At 37.4% G+C, this 20000-nt stretch overlaps 2 protein-coding genes and 2 long non-coding RNA genes across 10 annotated transcripts in view; 1 reads left to right on the top strand and 3 right to left on the bottom strand.

Moving 5' to 3' along the window:
* The window catches only part of LOC309478108 (uncharacterized protein), a 43161-nt gene extending 36301 nt beyond the window's left edge, over positions 1–6860 (top strand). For all 4 annotated transcript variants that reach the window (XM_082141605.1, XM_082141607.1, XM_082141608.1 and 1 more), the window contains 3 exons: positions 3104–3212; positions 4489–4652; positions 6042–6860. In XM_082141605.1, the coding sequence (XP_081997731.1) occupies positions 3104–3212; positions 4489–4652; positions 6042–6159 (391 nt within the window). In that variant the 3' untranslated portion in view covers positions 6160–6860. The remainder of the gene's footprint in view (positions 1–3103; positions 3213–4488; positions 4653–6041) is intronic.
* Positions 1–20000, bottom strand: part of LOC309478241 — a 100661-nt gene that overhangs the window by 22724 nt on the left and 57937 nt on the right. The window lies entirely within an intron of this gene.
* Positions 9895–20000, bottom strand: part of rab27b (RAB27B, member RAS oncogene family) — a 53817-nt gene continuing 43711 nt past the window's right edge. For all 4 annotated transcript variants that reach the window (XM_082141805.1, XM_082141803.1, XM_082141802.1 and 1 more), the window contains 3 exons: positions 18727–18830; positions 17468–17591; positions 9895–13872 (listed from right to left, as the gene is read on the bottom strand). In XM_082141805.1, coding sequence (XP_081997931.1) covers positions 13686–13872; positions 17468–17591; positions 18727–18830 — 415 coding nt within the window. In that variant the 3' untranslated portion in view covers positions 9895–13685. The remainder of the gene's footprint in view (positions 13873–17467; positions 17592–18726; positions 18831–20000) is intronic.
* On the bottom strand, positions 14317–15075 carry LOC309478224. Its single transcript, XR_014198876.1, has 2 exons — positions 15004–15075; positions 14317–14799 (listed from the first exon to the last, which is right to left on the bottom strand). It is a non-coding gene; the product is annotated as an uncharacterized lncRNA (long non-coding RNA).

Consider the following 20000-nt stretch of genomic DNA (forward strand, 5'->3'; position numbering starts at 1 on the left):
GGCGTGTGTGTGTGCAGATTGGCATATTGATATGAAATAAGTGGGAAAATGTGGAACCTTCTCAAATACTTTTATTATGTTTTTAATTAACGAATCGTGAAAAGTGTTGTTTATAGCATTATATTTCGATCTATTCCATCACATGAAAGGTTGCAGTGATGAGCATTGAGCAGAAGTCTGTTGTTCGTGTGAATGAAGTGATCTCATCATTGCAACGCAATTTCTGCACTCTCACGAATGCTTTCACCAAATAACAATGCAAACACGATGTAAATACAGTAAGATACAGTCATTGTGCAGCGTAACAGCGTCATTGATTTAATAACGAGTTTCGGCAAGTGTCCAGATAACTCGTGCTGTGTGATTGACAGCTTGGGCGATTGGAAAAGGGAGCGTTCTATGATCGCTTTCTGTATATAACTTCATCACAGTTTAAATAACAGATTATTTTCAAGAGACACAATATGAAGTTGATCGTTTAGTCACTGGCTTGATTTACTGATGCAACAGTATTGAACAATTTGGAGAGAAATATTATCTGTTTGAACTTTATTACACATCAGAAATCACGGATCACAGATCAGGCATTAGAATAAACATGGTAACTTACATGTTTGTGGCGTTGCTGGCAGATCCATATCGTAAAAGTCTGTTTGCAAAGCCTGCGCCGAAATTACGACTGATTTAACAAATAATCCACCGTGAAATGTACAGAATACAAATAAATAATGCACTGCTGAGACTTTCACAGTTGAAAAAAACACACTTTTGTTTATTGTTTATTATTTAGGATCCCATTAGCTGAAAGTCTATGCCGTCAGCTAGTCTTCCTGGGGTCCGCTCTAAAAATGTACATTATTACATAACAACAAAAACATTTCGTCATAACAATTAACACATACATATTTCATATCAATACCTACATACACAAACAAACACATACTCATACATACATACAATTTAATTTCAATTTATAATCCGAATAAATATAACATTATTATAATAACCTTACTTAAAATCAAAATAACAAAACCTACATCAATAAAAAACACCTAACACCTTTTTTAAATGAAAGCTTATTACAAAGCTGACGCACTTGAATGGGAATGTTATTCCAAATGACAATAGCTCTATACAATAATGTTTTCTTCATAAAATTAGTTTTTGGATAGGGGGTCGTTATATGACCATTATTTGCCTTTCTGGTGTCATGGTTATGCACGGAATTACAATATACTATTTGATTAAACAGAGTAATAGGCATTTTCATTTTCAATGTGTTATATATCATAGTACTTAAAGTAACTGTTATTCTTTGGTTTAAAGTAAGCCATGAAAGAGTAGAATACATCTGATCTCTACTTGTTTCAATTGAGCAGCCCAGAACAAGTCTTGCTGCTTTATTTTGTGCAACCTGAATTTTTGTCAAGTCCTTTTTTGATGCTGAGGACCACACCTCAGTGCAATACGACAAGTGACACAATATTAATGACTCTGTTACTATTTTTAAAGTTTTCTGATTCACATACTGACAGCATTTTTTTGTTACTGCAATGCCGCATCCTATTCTGTTAACAATAGTATTTATGTGTTCTGTCCATGAAAGACTACTATCAATAACCAAACCCAACAATTTAGCCTTTTCTACTGTTTGTATTCTTTGCCCGGCTAAATGTAACTTTAATTTTGGTTTAAGCATCAATTTTTGTTTTGATCCAATGATCATGCTTTTAGTTTTGGATATATTTAATACTAATTTGTTTCCACTAACCCACTTATACACTGAATCTAATTCTCTAGACAGAACCTGATTGAGTTTGTCACATGAATCTGAAGCATAGTAAACAGTTGAGTCATCAGCAAACATTGTCATTGACGCTGTTTTGACTGTTAAGGGCAAAATCATTGATAAAAACCGAAAACAGAAGAGGACCTAAACAACTACCTTGTGGTAAACCACAAACTAAACTTTTATAATTAGATAAGGAACCGTTATAAAAAACCCGTTGCATTCTATATGAAAGATAACTTTTCATTAATGTAACAGCAGAAGGAGAAAATCCGTAACTCTGTAATTTCTCAATTAAAATGTGATGGTCTATTACATCAAAAGCAGCACTAAAGTCCAACATGACCACACCAACTAATTCCGAATTATCCATACTTCTAAGCCATCCATCAGTCATTTGTGTAAGAGCTGTACTAGTAGAATGTGCATTAGCATTAGGATAATTTGGAAGTTAATGGTATTGATCCTGTGTCGACCTTTACTCGCTCTCATGTCACTATTCACTAACGCTCCAGTGGGCGGAGTCAAAGACGCAGTGATGTAGACGTAGACGATGATATTCTTCTGCAAGGGCGGTCTTTCGCTGCCCTGTGACGTCATAATTCCACGCTTTTTAGATCCTGTCATTTTCTGGCCTTGATCCCAATAAAAGCTATTTTTGGAATATCAAGTAAGTTTTGAGTTTTGAAACTTACAGGATATTTATAGTTAGTATATTTTTAGTAGATTTTTTTATAGTATAACGACCTCTTAACTGTCAAAAGATCAAGGAAAATTTGAATTCTCAGTTCATGACCCCTTTAATGTGATCACGAGTTCCTCTGGGGAATGCAATAGTTGTGCAAGAGAATGCTTTTCATATATATATATATATATATATATATATATATATATATATATATAATTATATAATTATTATTCTTTTCTTTTTCATCACCATGTGCATATATGGGCTCTGAAATTTCCTAATAATTTGGCTTTTGGAGAAAATATTCTATATGGAATCTTAAAGGGTTCCATCAGGCACTTCATATGTGGAACCTTCTAGCGGTTCCATCATGGATAATTTTACGGATTTATTTTATTGTAATTTAATTTGGTTTAATTATTTTTTATTTTCTTTTTTTTTATTAAATGTTATGAATTAAACCGCTCATAAACATACTATTTGTATCATCCAATCAATTAAGAAATCTCTCTGTATACCTTTTTGGCATGACGGGTTCTTTAAGATTGAGTCCAGAACCCTAGAGTTCTAAATAGAACCCCATTGGGTCAGAATGATCCTCTAAAGACTCTCTCTCTGCTCCTCAGGAATAAAGTGGTCATGAGCAACACCATCAGCAAACTGGAGAGGAAGATCCACGAGCTGACGGAGCAGATGGAGGAGGAGAACAGGATCTCCACAGAGCAGAGGGAGCTGGTACGACACACACACACACACACACACACACACACACACACACACACACACACACACACACACACACACACACACACACACACACACACACACACACACACACACAGACAGACAGACAGACAGCAGAGAGGGAGCTGGTACGACACAAACACACACACACACACACACACACAGACAGACAGCAGAGAGGGAGCTGGTACGACACACACACACAGACAGCAGAGGGAGCTGGTACGACACAAACACACACACACACACACACACACAGACAGACAGACAGCAGAGAGGGAGCTGGTACGACACACACACACAGACAGCAGAGGGAGCTGGTACAACACTGACACACACACACACACTCACAGACAGCAGAGGGAGCTGGTACGACACACACACACAGACAGCAGAGAGGGAGCTGGTACGACACACACACACAGACAGCAGAGGGAGCTGGTACAACACTGACACACACACACACACTCACAGACAGCAGAGGGAGCTGGTACGACACACACACACAGACAGCAGAGAGGGAGCTGGTACGACACAAACACACACACACACACACACAGACAGACAGCAGAGAGGGAGCTGGTACGACACAAACACACACACACACACACACAGACAGACAGCAGAGAGGGAGCTGGTACGACACACACACACAGACAGACAGCAGAGGGAGCTGGTACAACACTGACACACACACACACACACACACTCACAGACAGCAGAGGGAGCTGGTACAACACTGAGACACACACACACACACACACACACACACACACTCACAGACAGCAGAGGGAGACACAACACTGAACAGCAGCACATCACACACACACTGACAGACAGCAGAGGGAGCTGGTACGACACACACACACTCAACCAACAGCAGAGGGAGCTGGTACAACATTAGTGGCTGAGACACACACACACACACTCACAGACAGCAGAGGGAGCTGGTACAACACTGAACAGCAGCACATCACACACACTCACACACAATTATTTAATAATGTAATAATATTTATTTAATAAATGATCTCTTTTATACTTACATTTGTCTTTCCATATAATTTTTGTGTTTGTGCCGATGCACGTTTTATTCTCGTAGTTATCGTTAGTGATTGAACAAGTGATCAGACTTCCAATGTTCTCCTGGAGGATAAACTGTGAAAAAGGAGTGTTTTGGTCCTCTGGTCTGAAGTTTGTGTGTGTGTGTGTAGATGACTCTGCGCATGTTTTGGTCCTCTGGTCTGAAGGTTGTGTGTGTTTGTAGATGACTCAGCGGATCCGTGTGTTGAAGAGACAGCTGAACGAGGCCGAGGAAGAGGCGAGTCGACGGGACGTTCAACACCGACACACACAGAGAGAACTGATGGAGGAGAGAGAAGCCAACAGCCGACTGCAGAGACAACTGCTGGACCAACAGCTGACCATCAAGTACGTACACACGCACGCACACACACACTCTCTCACACACACGCACGCACGCACGCACGCACATACACACACACACACACATGCATGCATGGACACACACGCACGTGCACGCACGCACACACACACACACACACACACACACACACATGCATGCATGAACACGCACGCACACGCACACACACACACACACACACACACACACACACGCATGCATGCATACACACACGCACGCACATACACACACACACACATGCATGCATGGACACACACGCACGTGCACGCACGCACACACACACACACACACACACACACACACACACACACACACACACACACACACACACACACATGCATGCATGAACACACACACGCACGCACACACACACACACACACACACACGCATGCATGCATACACACACGCACGCACACACACACACACACACACACACACACACACACACATACACACACACACACACACACACACACACCCACACCCACACACCCATCAAATAAATGATGACAGAATTTTGGGTGAACTATCCCTTTAATGCAGATTAATATCAAATACATTTATTAAATAGTAAAATCCAGATTTATTTATTTATTTGTTTGTAAATTAACATATATTAATATGGTGTCTATACTGAAACAAATATTTATAATATATATATATAGTCATATATATATATAAATATATATTATTTAATAGGTGCCATATATTTTATATTAATACTCCATATTTTATGTTGATCTATGTTGATTACATTTATTATTAAATATGTATACATGTTTTTTTTATTAAAATTATACTTAAATATTTGTGTTAATAAATGCACCATAATAATGTATTAATTACTATTAAATTGATAAAATAATGTATATTTGTATTTTATTATATTATACATATTTGTGTTAATATAAACCATATTAATATATTAATAAAAAATACATAAATTATAATTATAAATGTTTATGTAAATACACTATTATTTTAGATCAATGTAAATTTCATTTATAAAATAATTAGTAATTATTTATGAATATATGTATTTAGTTAAAATTACACATAAATAAATGAGTTACCATATACACCATATTAATTAAATAATATAAATTACATTTATTTAAAATAAATATGTATATATTAAAATTATAAATATTTCTGTTAATATATACACGATAATAATGTATTAATATAAATTACATTTATTAAATAATAAATAAATATTTATGTATTTTTTATGCATTTTTGTTAAATCAAAAAAAAAAAAAATTTGAGACTGTATTTTGCATGAAGGCCTTGCTAGAAACTAAAAGTCCTTAATATCAAACATTTATTCTAGGTTAATGTTCTCCTAATATTGTTTGTCACGTGTGTCCCGCAGGAGGAAAGAGTCGAGACAAACTCTAGAAAGCCTGAAGCTGAACTTCGATGAAGATGAAGATGAGGAAGAGCAACAGGCCGAGTCCAAACCCACAGAGAAGCAGATCTCACAGGTCTGACCTCACAGACACAGGCCAAACCTGCTGGAACTATATCAAAAACTCAATCTGGATCTGCTGTCAGTCGAACCGTTCCCACTGAGACCAGACGCCCAGAAACATCAAACCGGATCACGGAAACACCTCAGATCCAGAGGAACTCCATACGAACTGAACGACTATAACGTTTGTCCTGTGGACTGACCCTCTCAGGAATATAATCTAACAGAGAACTCGCAGGAGAATCTGCTTTACAGTAACAGACGTCCCTGGTTTGTTCATTTACAGTAAGCTATCGGTCTATTCTACATGTGCAGTGGTTAATGTTCTCTATCAAACTATCCGTTCTGTTGTTTCCATTGTTATTGTTTTCTATCGGCTTGTTTACATCATGCATATATTAGCATAAACAAGGTAGAAATGAATGAAGTGTGTAGTTATTGATGACACCATGTTTAGATTTCTTCGGGGACTTTCAGTGAACTTGCATGCATTCAGTGATCAGAGCAGTGATGTTACTGTACTTCTGCTGACGGTTATTAACCAGTTATGGGAATCATGTTTAAGTGTTAAAGATAATATAACATGTTGACAGGGATCATGTGTGTCTGTCTGGATTCTTCACACGCTCCGTTTAGTGCCACTTTAAACACAGTGCAGACTCTTACTCCAGGGGGTTTTATTTGTTGCACAAAATGCTAATAAAATATGCTAAATCATGATTGTTGCCCTTTTCATTATTTTTTTTTTACTTTGTTCAGAACGTTAATAAACTAGCATTAACTAAAATGCCACAAAAGGCAGAGTGTAATTAAGTAAAATAAAATAAAACACCACTTTTCCCACCAGCTTTTTTTGATAATTTTCACAAAACTTTACTGGCTCCCAGAATATAATGTTGTATGATAGTTTTGATTGATATGCTGTTTTAATGTCTTCTATCAATTGAACTGCTTCTTCTTCTGTGTTTTGATCCGGAGATGCTGTCCTCTTTCAGAAGATGTGTAACAGCGCCCCCTACTGTATAGACCTTATGTAGCCCCGCACCTTTTCAGCGCTGCGCTCGTTGTCTTTCGACTTCCGGTCTGTATTTTCACAGCGATTTTGCATGTTTATTAATGAACGGCTCGTTTTCAAATCTTCCCGGTCGACTGACATTTGTTAAGACATCTGCTTTAAACATCACAGTCCTCATGATAACTTTCGTTAACTTTACATTAAGTAAATCCTCTTCAATGGCGAATTACTCCTGGACAGCAATGCCATAGAAATATACAGAGCGACCGCAGAAACGGAAGTTCAAAGACAATATTCTAAAGATGGCGGCGCCCGCGTTTCTCTGGCGCATAAGGTCTATAACAGTGGAAACATGGCTAGCCGGTAAATTCTGTCAGGGATAGAGTTAAAGTCTCCCATAGTCAATAATTTGATCCCTTATATTAGGCCCCTTTTCACCAGATGTATTATAAATCTATGATGTCCCAGAATGTGTCTGTGAAGTTTCAGCTCAAAATACCCCCCAGATCATCTATTATAGCTTGTTAAAGGACAAGTTCGGTATTTTACACTTAAAGCCGTTTTCAGATCGTTTCTGATGAAATACAACGGTTAAGATTGAAATTTGGACAAATGCTGCTGGCCCGAGAATTTTCGGTTTCTTTTTGCACAAAAATCGCTGCAAAAGATGCTTTCCAACAGGTTTTATCATAGTTTTTCATCCAATACAAGTCAATGGAGTTGGACAAAAACTATGATAAAACCTGTTGGAAAGCATCTTTTGCAGCGATTTTTGTGTGAGCATATCAGTGAACACCCCTGACCACTCGGTGAGTTTCACGTCTTTGTAAATGAAAGTTTAATGCATTTTAGGAAGGATTATTCCAGTGCACCTATGCAACCATTGTGGAGGTGGGGGGGTGCTACCACAGAAACCGAAAATTCTCGGGCCAGCAGCATTTGTCCAAATTTCAATCTTAACCATTGTATTTCATCAGAAACAATCTGAAAACAGGGCTTTAAGTGTAAAATACCGAACTTGTCCTTTAAAGTTGCCCCTTTTTGGGTGTGACCAAAATCGGGCCGTTTTTGTGTATGTCCCTTTAAATGCAAATGATCTGCTGCTCCGCCCCCGTTCAGAAGAGGCCGATCCTTTACACGAGCTTCAAAAACGCGAATTTCAGTCAAATCTCAGAAATAACCTGTAGAGTCCAGCCTTGCAGAGATAATCGTACATTTCTGTAGTTGTTGTGGAGTTGCATTGATTAATCTCATCATCATGTTTAACTTTGACACAAGTGTCCACAGTTCCTGAGGTGTTTATAAGACAGCTTTGACATGTTATGGTCAGTAGTGTTCAGTGCTCGTCTGTGCTCAATGACAGAACAGTTTCATGCTTTGCTCCAACTTTTGCCATTGTGTTAGAACTGGTTACACTGTTGTTGCTTGCGTAAACCAATTGTCAGCTGGTGTGTGTAAACGTGCAGATTAAGGGCCGGTAATATTATAATAAGATCCCCTTCTTACGTCAGAAGGGGAGCGAAATCTGATCGGCTTATTTTATAACATGCTTCTAGAGAAAGGCTCACCAAAACAAAGTTACTGGGTTTCACTTTTCTCGTTTTCAGGGTTGGTACTGTAGATGCTCAGGGGACCCGATTATAGCACTTAAACACGGAAAATGTCCGATTTTCATGATATGTCCCCTTCAAAACTTTAAACCCTTTATGTCCCCTTTAAACACTCCTTTGTGTGTTTTTCACATACAAACGACAACATTGTCGAAATGAGGCTGTTCACACGGATCCGAAAAAATTCACACAAAGATGATAACGGTGTTGTTTTTCAAAAGTTTGCGTTTTCAGTCCCCCAAAAACGCTGTTGTCCTGTAAATAAACGGCCAACATGCATAAAAAGTTTTCAGTTTTTAGTTGAAAGAAACTAGTGTCGTGTAAACGGCCCCTTAATGAAACAAGAACCTGGCTTTATTCAATGTTCAGATTTCTGTCCTGGAAATGTATGCAAATGAATGCATATTAAGGCCTCATTTGCATATTTAACGCTTTCACCTCTAGCATAAAAAATAAATAAAAAGTTTACAGCAATTGATTTTATCATTTTCACAAAAATGTTTTTAATGAATATCTGAACTTGCAATCTAACACAAGAAAGAGCAGAGGCTCTGCTTTAAAAAAAAAAAAGAGTTTATTTTCTAGATTCATGCATTCTTTTTTTTAATAACACTTGATTGTGAGCAAGTGTCTTAAAAAAAAGCAACATTTTAAACAAAAAGCTGAAAAATCTTTTTTTTTTTTTTTTTTTTTAATGGTCCCTTTAGGGGCGATGGTTCTATCACTTGTTTCTGCTTCTTCTTCACCTGTGTTTTGATCCAGCGATTCTGTACTCTTTCTGATGTGTAATAGCGGACCCTTCCGTATAACAGTGGAAACATGGATTGCTGAAACATTCTGTCAATGGCGGGGAAAGAGTTAAACACCATTTTAGAAAACTTTTAGTAAAAAAAAAAAAAAAAAGTTTGCACTTCTTAATGTAGCTAATCATGATTGAAGTATTAGTTAAACATTTCCTTGCCGTGAAAAACATTCATGGTTCCAAAACTTTGAAACCAAGGCGTCCTTAGTTTGAATGTTGACTTTCCCGTTACTACAGGCATGTGGACAGGTAAGTTACAAAATCTTGGCCACAATTCATTATTCACACACAGTATATAAAAAATAAAAAAACACATAAAAACCCAAGTGCATTTTTCCTCTTTATTCTTTAGTAACATGTTACACGCATAACAAAAAAATAAACGCTCTCAAAGAAATCTGAAGTTGATTTTTTTTACCTGCTTTACAGTTACAGTTCTTTGTGTTATTTTCTGCTATATTTCGCCAAATATACTTGTAATGCGTTAAACTAGCTTAGAGGAGTTCAGGACCCTATTAAAGACTCGGGAAGCGTGTCATTGGTCAGTAGATCTTTACAGGCACAAGGAGAGAAAATCCTTCAATGTAAACTTTTAAGAGAACATCACTTGTCATAAAGCCATTCCTTAAACCACATGAGGTACTAAACACACGAGAAGCTCAAGAGACGCGGCTCTGTTCAAGGCCAAGCAGAAGTTCAGGAGAAACACAAAAGCTAATCTGAATGTTCTTCAAACAGAAATGTTGGTCCAGAGATTGTCACATTCAAAGGCATGTGCGATCAGTCGTTCCACACACACACACACACACACACACACACACAATACTCAATGCGAGTGTCTTTAAGACGTGAATCATGAGGAACTGAGGTGATATTATGGCACGGGATGATTTGGCACCAGAGGACAGAAATAAAACCGTTAAAGGCCCGTTCACACAAAGGACGATAAGTACTACAAGTTATCTAATAAATATAAAAGAATAGCGGAGTCCACACCGCATAACAATAACGACAAAGAGAAACGATATGGTTTGAATCTTTTTTTTTTCACCAGCTGATGAACGTTAAAGACGCTGACAGCCAATCAGAATCCATCCTGCTTTAAAGGGCGCGAACATGTAAAGCTGCAGCGCGCGCTTAAACATAACGAGCCCGCTGGTGTGGACGCTAATATCATTATAATGATTATCTTTTGTTATCATTATTGGTGTGAACGGGCCTTACGAATCAAAACATCAAACAAACTCTAGAAACCTTATCAATCATTCTGAGCTCTAATACAGACCTCGATAAACAATCATAACAATATGAATGTCACCAAACCTGTCAAGAACACGACAGGTCATATTTCACCCTGAACTTATATGATAAAAAAAACCCACACCAAACATTATATTTTTAAAAAATAGTATGAAGCCTATTTTTATCACAGTAATGAGAAATCAAAAGTAAAAACATTTCTGAAGACGTGTTTAACTGTCATTAAATTAGCATCACAGTGCAAGACATCTTAATGGTTTTGAATTTAGGGTGAAATATGACCTGGACATGTTTTTATGATATTCACAACAACAAAAAAATAAAATGAAGGAAATTTGTATTAATCTGGCTGTACAAGAACACATCCAAGTAGTATTATGTCATGCCAAATTCATAAGACATATTTTGCATTAAAAATGAAGCCTATTATCATATTAGGATCAAGATTTCTTTGCCTATAAACAATTTTCAGTATTAAAAAATACCTCCAAATGATATGATACCACTGCAATGATAAAGAAAAATAATATGCTGCATTTAATTGAACACCAGGATAGTATGTTGAACTGCCTTTTTGCTGATTTACTGTAAATAAAAAGTAAACACTGTATTGTAGGAATTCTGAGAAATAGAATAAAGTCAAGCACTCATACACTTACAGTAATGAGAATCTGACGCTGAAATGTGTGAAAATAATGTCACAATGCAAAACATCCTAATGCTTGTGAATGTAGGCTGAAGTATGATCTGCATGTGTTTTCGGGATATTGTCTTTCATACACAGATGCATTAAAAAGTGTCGCTGGCCATTTCATTTCTGTCAAATCTTCAGATGTCAGAAGTATGGAAGCTTGTTTCTGTCACGGAATAAAAAAGAAATAAGATCATCGCGACTTTTTATCTCACAACTGTTTTTCTTGCAATAATGTACATCACAAATGTGAGATATAAACTCCCAGGTGCAAGTTATAAAGTCAGAATTATGAGATAGTGTTATTTCAGCCTTCTATTTTACTTTTATTCATATTTTGAATTATTTTATTTTTTTCATGTTAATTTTGGTAATTTTTTGGGTCATTTAAATCGCTATTTAGATTTGATATATAGTTGATATTTATTTAGTTAATTTTAGTGCTTAAACTTAAAGTTTTTTTTATTTTATTTTTGTTTAGTTTTTCAACTAATATTTACATTGTATTTTATTTCAGCTTTATTTCAATTAACAGAAATGTTTTTAATAGTTTTAGTTAATGATGATAACCCTGGAGATATAAACTTTATAGATTTAATAAAATTATTCTGTGGTAAAAACAATCTTCCATACAGAAGTGTGTTAGAGCCGCTCACAAACACATAAACACACCATAATTATTCAATTATTTGTTTGCTTTTTTTTTTGCATCAATCTCTACTTTCTACAGTTCATTAACTTTCCATCTGAACACAATCTAATAATTCAATGTGAAATCCTCCAGAGGTCTGTAGGTGATCGAGCTCCATTAATAATCGTAATGTGTGATTGTGAGAGACGTCTAAAGCCGCGAGTGAACCTACTGTTGGCCGCATGCACAGACACGCATCATCACGAGACACCACAGCATCTCAAATACTCAATAAAACAAAGGTGATGGACATTCAGAAGCTGAAGCATCTCTTTGGCCTGTAGACATGCACAGGTTTCCATTCACCAAAGACCCACTCGGGCAGGCAGTGTAATAGTGTTCGGCACAAACCCTTTCTAGACCGTTCTACAGGCGTGATCACTGCTCAAATCACCCGTGTATGAATGCTGACACCGGATACTGTATGTACATTCATTTAGATGCCCAATTGAGATTATAGTCCATAAAATCTTTTGGATTTTGGGTTTTTTCTGACATAAGATCAAAACACAAGCGGTCAAACGTTTTTAAGAATTAGGATTTCTTTTAACGCTTTTGAACGAGTCTCTTCTGCTCACCAAAGCTGCATTTATTTGATCAAAAATACTGCGAAAACAGTTAAATATTAACATTTTTGAATATATAGTTAAATGTGATTTATTCCTGTGATCAAAGCTGAATTTTCAGCATCATTACTCCAGTCTTCAGTGTCACATGATCCTTCACAAATCATTCTAATATGATGATTTGATGCATAACATTTTTTTTTGATTATTATCAATGTTGAAAATAGTTCATATTTTTGTGGAAACCGTGATACACTACCATTCAAAAGTTTGGGGTAAGTCTACTTTTATTCAGCGAGGACGCATTAAATTGATTAAAAGTGATAGTAAAGAAATTTAAATGTTACAAAATATTTCTATTTAAAAAAAAATGCTGTTTTTTTAACTTTCTATTCATCAAAGAATCCTGAAAAAATTAAATGCGTCACATTTTCCACAAAAACATGATAATATTCATAATATCAGCATATTAGAGTGATTTGTGAAGGATCATGTGACACTGAAGACTGGAGTAATGATGCTGAAAATTCAGCTTTGATCACAGGAATAAATTACACGTTACTGTATATTCACATAGAAAACAGCTGATTTACATTGGAATAATATTTCAATTTTTTTACTGCATTTGTAATCAAATAAACGCACTATTGGTGAGAATAAGAGACTCGTTCAAAAGCGTTAATTATTCAAAATTTGAGATGCATTTGCAAATAGTTTTAATCCGGGATAAATTTGGCAGGGTTTGTTAAAGATCACGAGGCAGTACGACAGCTCTCACAAACTCTCCAATGAAAAATACAAATGTCCACACACACACACACACACACACATCTGTAATACAGTGGTCAGATCGGGCGTGCGAGATCCAGTCGTTCTGAGATGGTCCACTAGAGGAAGGCCACTGCCTGCTTTAACATGCACACTTCTTCTCGTTGGCGGGCGCAGCGTCCAGTTTGCTGGAGCCGTCCGTGTTGTGTGTGTCGGCCGCGGGTTTGTCCACACACTGCTCCATCCTCTTCATCACCAGGTCCAGTAGCGTGACCACGGCCTTGTCCACCTCCGCGCCGGTGGCCGCACTCGTCTCGAAGTAGGGAATGCTGGGAGGAGGAGACGCAAACACAAACACACATCAGAGATGAAGCCTGGACTCTCGCACACACGGGAAACACGCTGAATGTGTCACATATGCATATTACAGCTGCATGATTCATCATTCAATTCAATTCACGTTTATTTGTATAGCGCTTTCACAATACACATCGTTTCAAAGCAGCTTTACAGAAAATGCACGAGTCAATGTTACAATTTAGAGTGATCTGTTATCATATGTGACCCTGGACCACAAAACCAGTCTTATGGGTAATTTTTTAAGTAATAAATAAGCTTTCCATTGATGTATGGATTGTTAGGACAGGACAATATTTGGTCGAGATACTGGAATCTGAGGGTGCAAAAAAATCGAAACATTGAGAAAATCTCCTTTAAAGTTGTTCATTTATGTCTGCGATTGTGCTGCTTTCACTCACAGAATTTTAAAAAAATATATATTTACAGCTGGAAATTTACAAAATATCTTCATGGATCATGATCTTAATATCCTAATGATTTTTGGCGTAAAAGAAAAATCGATAATTCTGACCCATACAATGTATTGTTGACTATTGCCACAAATATACCCGTGCGACATGTGACTGGTTTTGTGGTCCACGTACATCAGGGTTCCCACACATTGGTTAACTTCAAATTCAAGGACTTAATGTGGGGACACATTTCAAGTGAGAGCAAGGTTACATCGTGTTTCCTTGTAAGATACATTGTTACAGTTTTTTATGTGTCAAACACAACTATGCCCAAAAACTTTTTTTTGCATTGATTTTTGGCCATATGACAGAGATCAGATTTTCTATTTGTCGTATTTCTGATTTGCATAAAACGGTTCATCCTATACTGTATTCAAAAATGATCTGATATTAACTTTTGCATGAAACGTTGAGGTACCATCGCTGTAGTTTGGTGCGAAAGCACTTAACGGGAAACACTTATCGTAACGCGAAAATGCGCGTAACAAACGTAAATCAAGCTAGCTAGTGCGCATAGGCCATGAAGTGTTGGTGAAATAACACATTAGCGGACTTGAGGGAATAATATGGAATTAAAAAATAAATTCGCACAAAATAAATTCGAGCAGTTTCAAGGACTTGCATCTGTGTGTGTTTATTTTCTAAAACTTTCCAGGGCCCTGAATTTTTTTTCTCAGATTCACAAACTTTCAAGGATTTCAAGGACCCGTGGGAACCCTGGTACATATACAAAATCACAGTTAGCTAAAAATTTATTAATTTGAACAATGTAATAATTAAAGGTAGAAACAATGAGCTCATTGAAGTAATTAAAAGATCTCGATCTTATTCCTAAATGACACAGCGAACATTCAGATCTGCGTTCTGATCCAGAGAGAGCCGTCGTCATGTGTAGATATGAAGCAGCTTCACAAACACACGAGACACAGCCGTCTTCTAACCGTGTACATACGGTTGTATACTGAGAATATAGTTCCCAGTATGTATACGGTTAGAAGACGGCTGTGTCTCATGTGACCTTGTTATTCGTACACGCTGTGACTATGCAAATCACAACATGTAAATAGGAAAATGTTGGCGTTATTTTGTCTCTTATTGGGAGCAGTATGCTAGCTGGAGCCATTTACCTCCAGTCTTTGTGCTAAGCTACACTGGCGGAGCTAGGGGGTGGCCAGGGGTTGCCGTGGTCACCCTTGGTCTAAGCTTGGCCACCCCTTTGGCCACCCCTCTCACAACTGCTGTTTCTGTCTCTTTTTTTATTGACAAAAATTGCGTTTTTTTTAAACGCTGAACCGTCTCTTTAAGGCCACAAAAAACGTGAGACTTTTCATACGCACACTCCAACTTCACCTCAGCGCCAGGCGCGAGTCAAACGAGTGCGGAAATGTGCAAGTGCCGAATGAGCTTCAGCAGAACATCAGACAGTGATTATGCACATAGTAAATATAGAGTCAATCTTTCTCAACTGGTGGGTTGCAAGACCGTTTTGAGGAAGTCGAATAGTGTGCAGTCAACAACAAACATAATTCTCTTTTTTTCTGATGCTACTTCTATTTTAGAAGATGTGTGTGTGAAAGCTTGTGACACTGTCAGATGCTGAGAAAAGGGTGTTGTCCTTATTCAGTTGGCTATCTTCGGTAAGATGAGATGTTGTCAGGCCAAATGTCAGTAAAACTAACTAACTTTCCTGTCATACGGCTGACAGCCGCTGTATTGTGCTTGCGGTAAGCACATCACGCGCAAATGTGGCGCTATAGCCGTAGTCGTCGTCAATTAACTGATTGAATCAAAAAGGTGATTAAAGCTGTCAAAACTGCATGCATGTATTTGTTATATATGCGTCACATGTGTCTGGATTAATATATTCTGCTATGTGAGATCACAATATAAGGCACAAACTGATATGTGATGTTTTAATGTCCAAATAAATGTGAGCACTGTGCATTTGTACTAGACGATAGGCATTCATTTTGCGTTAATTTGTAAAGGACAAACAAAAATTGATAATTCTTAAATCCATAAAATATCTAATTTTACATTCTGGCTACATTACATTATGAAAAACATAACATTTTACATGTGCTGTTGACTTCCGCCTTGTTCACATTCTTGCACATGTGAACTTTTGTTTTCCTTTTTAATTTAGGTATGATAGAACTGTTGCAATTATATATTTTGACAACTAATATAGAAAGTTAAACTTTTTTTTGACAAACACAGAATTGGTTGAAGAGTTCATTGATTATATAAAACGCATTGAAGGTTGAATAATCTTTGGACTACAGTATTTATCTGCATGTTATCTCATCCATGAAGATGCAACAATGTAGAACAAGCTATTGGAGATTTTGAGAACCAGAACCAACCTGAGCAAGTTGAACTTTAGCTATAGTGTGTGCCCTTTTATTACTATTTAATTAATTTTAATATGAGGTGGTGGGTAATAATAAAAAAATATAAAATTCACTCAGTATATCTCAATTACAATTAAGTACAAATTAACTTTATTCAGTTGTGTAGGCACTAAAACAGTCCAATACATTATCAAAGTATTTTTTATGATAAAATAATTAAGATTTCTGTGCCACCCCAGACTGGTTGCTGGCCCTTGCCTGGCCACCCCTATGAAAAAATCCTGGCTCCGCCACAGCTAAGCTAGGCTAGCGGTGTGTGCGTCAGACAGAGTTACGGCACGCACGGAGATGAGAAGGGTGTGTGTGGACTTATCTAACTCTGGGGGATACGGGGGAGAAGATAAAAGTCCCAATAAGTCGGCGTGTTCCTAACAACAGAAACTCAATCATCAAATGTAAAAATAAAACACGGCTTAGTTTTCACTGTATTAATTCAAAATAAATACTGATTCTTATTAAAGCTACAAAAGTTATTCAGCCGAGAGCAGCGAGTGATTTTCTCTGTCTTTTGTTCATGACCGCAGTTATTGCAAGCCGTTGCACGATATATACATTTGCGATATTTCGATAATTTTGATATATTGTGCAGCCCTAATAATACATATTTATTATTCATTTCTATCTGGCCAAGTAGAAGAACAGAAGCTTCTAAGGCAGAAACTCCTCAGGATTGAAGAGCAATCAGAGACTGAACTCACCCGTACTTGTCCGCTAGTTCTTTAGCCTGTTTCTCCTGAACTTCTCTCTGGTCGGACAGATCGGCTTTATTACCCACAAGAACAATATCTGGATTCTCACAATACGCGTTAGCCTGGAGCTGACCTACACACACACACACACACACACACACACACAGCAGTTTTACAGTCACTGTTTCAGGTTTTAGTGTAAATGAAACACTGTCAGAATCAACAGCAGATCTAAAAGAGCCGAAATGATCAGCAAAACAAAGACATAATGGAGTCAATAACCAGATCTGACTGAATGTACAGCAGAAATGTGTGAACAAAAAGACACTTAATTTTTTTATTTAAAGGAACCGTATGTAAGAAATGTATTTCAATGAATCATAAAATGGCCCTGATATGTCACTAGACATTAAGAAATCATGTTCATTTCAAATACTTATATCACTGACAACAGTAGTCCGGCCAGGATATTGTCATTTAAAAGTGAAGTTGCAGCCCTCAAATGATGTTGATGATGTCATCTTGTGTTTTGGCCTGATGCTCCACCCTCCACCTATCTACCAATCACGAAGTCAGTAGTGTTTCGGCATCCGGGTTGCCAGCTCTGCTCTAGTTACCACAGCTGCAGCTACAAACGTGTCGGATAAAAAATGTCTAACGTTACGAAACCTAAAAGACCTCGTTATGAATCCCAAATACGTCGTGACAAAGTCCGAAAAAAAACGTACTGTGTAGGACTCGTCACTTGCCATTGGAAGCTCCTTGTAGCAGCCGACGTTCCTGCTGGATCCTGCAGCCTAACTGGCAACCTCGAGTCAGGGGGGAGGGGGAGGGGATACACCGCTCTACAGTCATTTGAAAGTGATTGCAGTACCAGTTTTGGCCACAATCTTACATACGGTTCCTTTAACCTTTATTTAACCAGGTTGGTCACACTGAGTTATAGAATCTCTTCTACAAGAGAGACCTGGCCAAGATAGCAGAACAAATATGATCACACAATCACAAAACAAATACAATAGGCAAAGACAACTCAAGTGCATTTCAAATTAAATAAAAAGTGCCATTAATTAAAACATTTTCACTTGTGGATGGACTGATGTTCTGTAGTTTTAACATAACCTATAGATCAGAAGAATAAAAAGGAGGAGTAATTGTAGTTAGTTATAGGAGTAATTGTAGTTGTCATCTCGCAGGCTCTGTAACTAACAAACCCACACACAGTTTGTCTGCTAGTCTGGTTATCGACGGTTAGTTAGGACACGTACTCATCCAGTTCCTGACGTTGAGGAAACTCTGTTGGCTCGTCAGGTCGAACATGAGCAGGAATCCCATCGCATCTCTGAAGAACGCTGTGGTTAAACTCCTGAACCTGTCGGAGAACAGATGAACATCCACTGACACACTCAACTACAATCACGTCATCTCAACACAAACACAAACACAATCAACTCTAATAAAACATTTCATTGCACACTTTTTAATAACAGAATTATATTTCTACTGCAATTCATTGTTGAGATATAAACATTTAAATGGTGACTGTAATAAAAACATGACAGATTCATTCAAACATACATTAAATAATGAAGACAATACTAATAGGATCAGTAAAACTATAATGAATATGTAATACAGTGCATAAATAACTAGTCAAAAGTTTGGAATTATTATGGTTTTTTAATGTTTTTGAAAGACGTCTCTTAATATACTGAGATTGAAAAAACGAGATGGGAGAAAAAAAAACTATTTTAAAGAATGTTCTTTTAGGGAAAACGCAAAAACATTGAGATATAATTTTTCTCCCCATCAATTTATTACACATTTCGGTAACCAAAAATTGCAGTTTAGCCCAAACAAATGTGGTTGCTGAAATGTATCACACATTTCTGATATAAAAATAAATGCAGCCTTGATGTGCATTAAACACAGATGACACGGATTTGCTATTTCAGGACCAGCGTCAGCATCAGACTGGTTCAGTCATCACCTTCACTGGTGTGATGAAGGAAACACACTCCGTTATCTGTGTTTAATCTGAGGGCATAAACGTCCTACAATCACTGAATCAAACACCAGTGCAGCAGCTAAAGTGAACGAATCAAACAGGGAACCGAATTAAAGGGAGAACCGAATCAAACAGGGAACCGAATCAAAGCGAGAACCGAATCAAAGGGAGAACCGAATCAAAGGGAGAACCGAATCAACAGGGAACCGAATCAAAGGGAGAACCGAATCAAACAGGGAACCAAATCAAAGGGAGAACCGAATCAAACAGGGAACAGAATCAAAGGGAGAACCGAATCAAACAGGGAACAGAATCAAAGCGAGAACCGAATCAAACAGGGAACCGAATCAAAGGGAGAACCAAATCAAACAGGGAACCGAATCAAAGGGAGAATCGAATCAAAAAGGGAACCGAATCAAACAGGGAACCAAATCAAAGGGGGAACCAAATCAAAGGGAGAACCGAATCAAAGCGAGAACCGATTCAGTCCTCCAGTTCAGGGGTTTATTTCAAACTGGGGTCCGTGGAAAAGTT

The sequence above is a fragment of the Leuciscus leuciscus genome, assembly GCF_965113295.1.
Source record: "Leuciscus leuciscus genome assembly, chromosome: 16".
Lineage (NCBI taxonomy): Eukaryota > Metazoa > Chordata > Actinopteri > Cypriniformes > Leuciscidae > Leuciscus > Leuciscus leuciscus.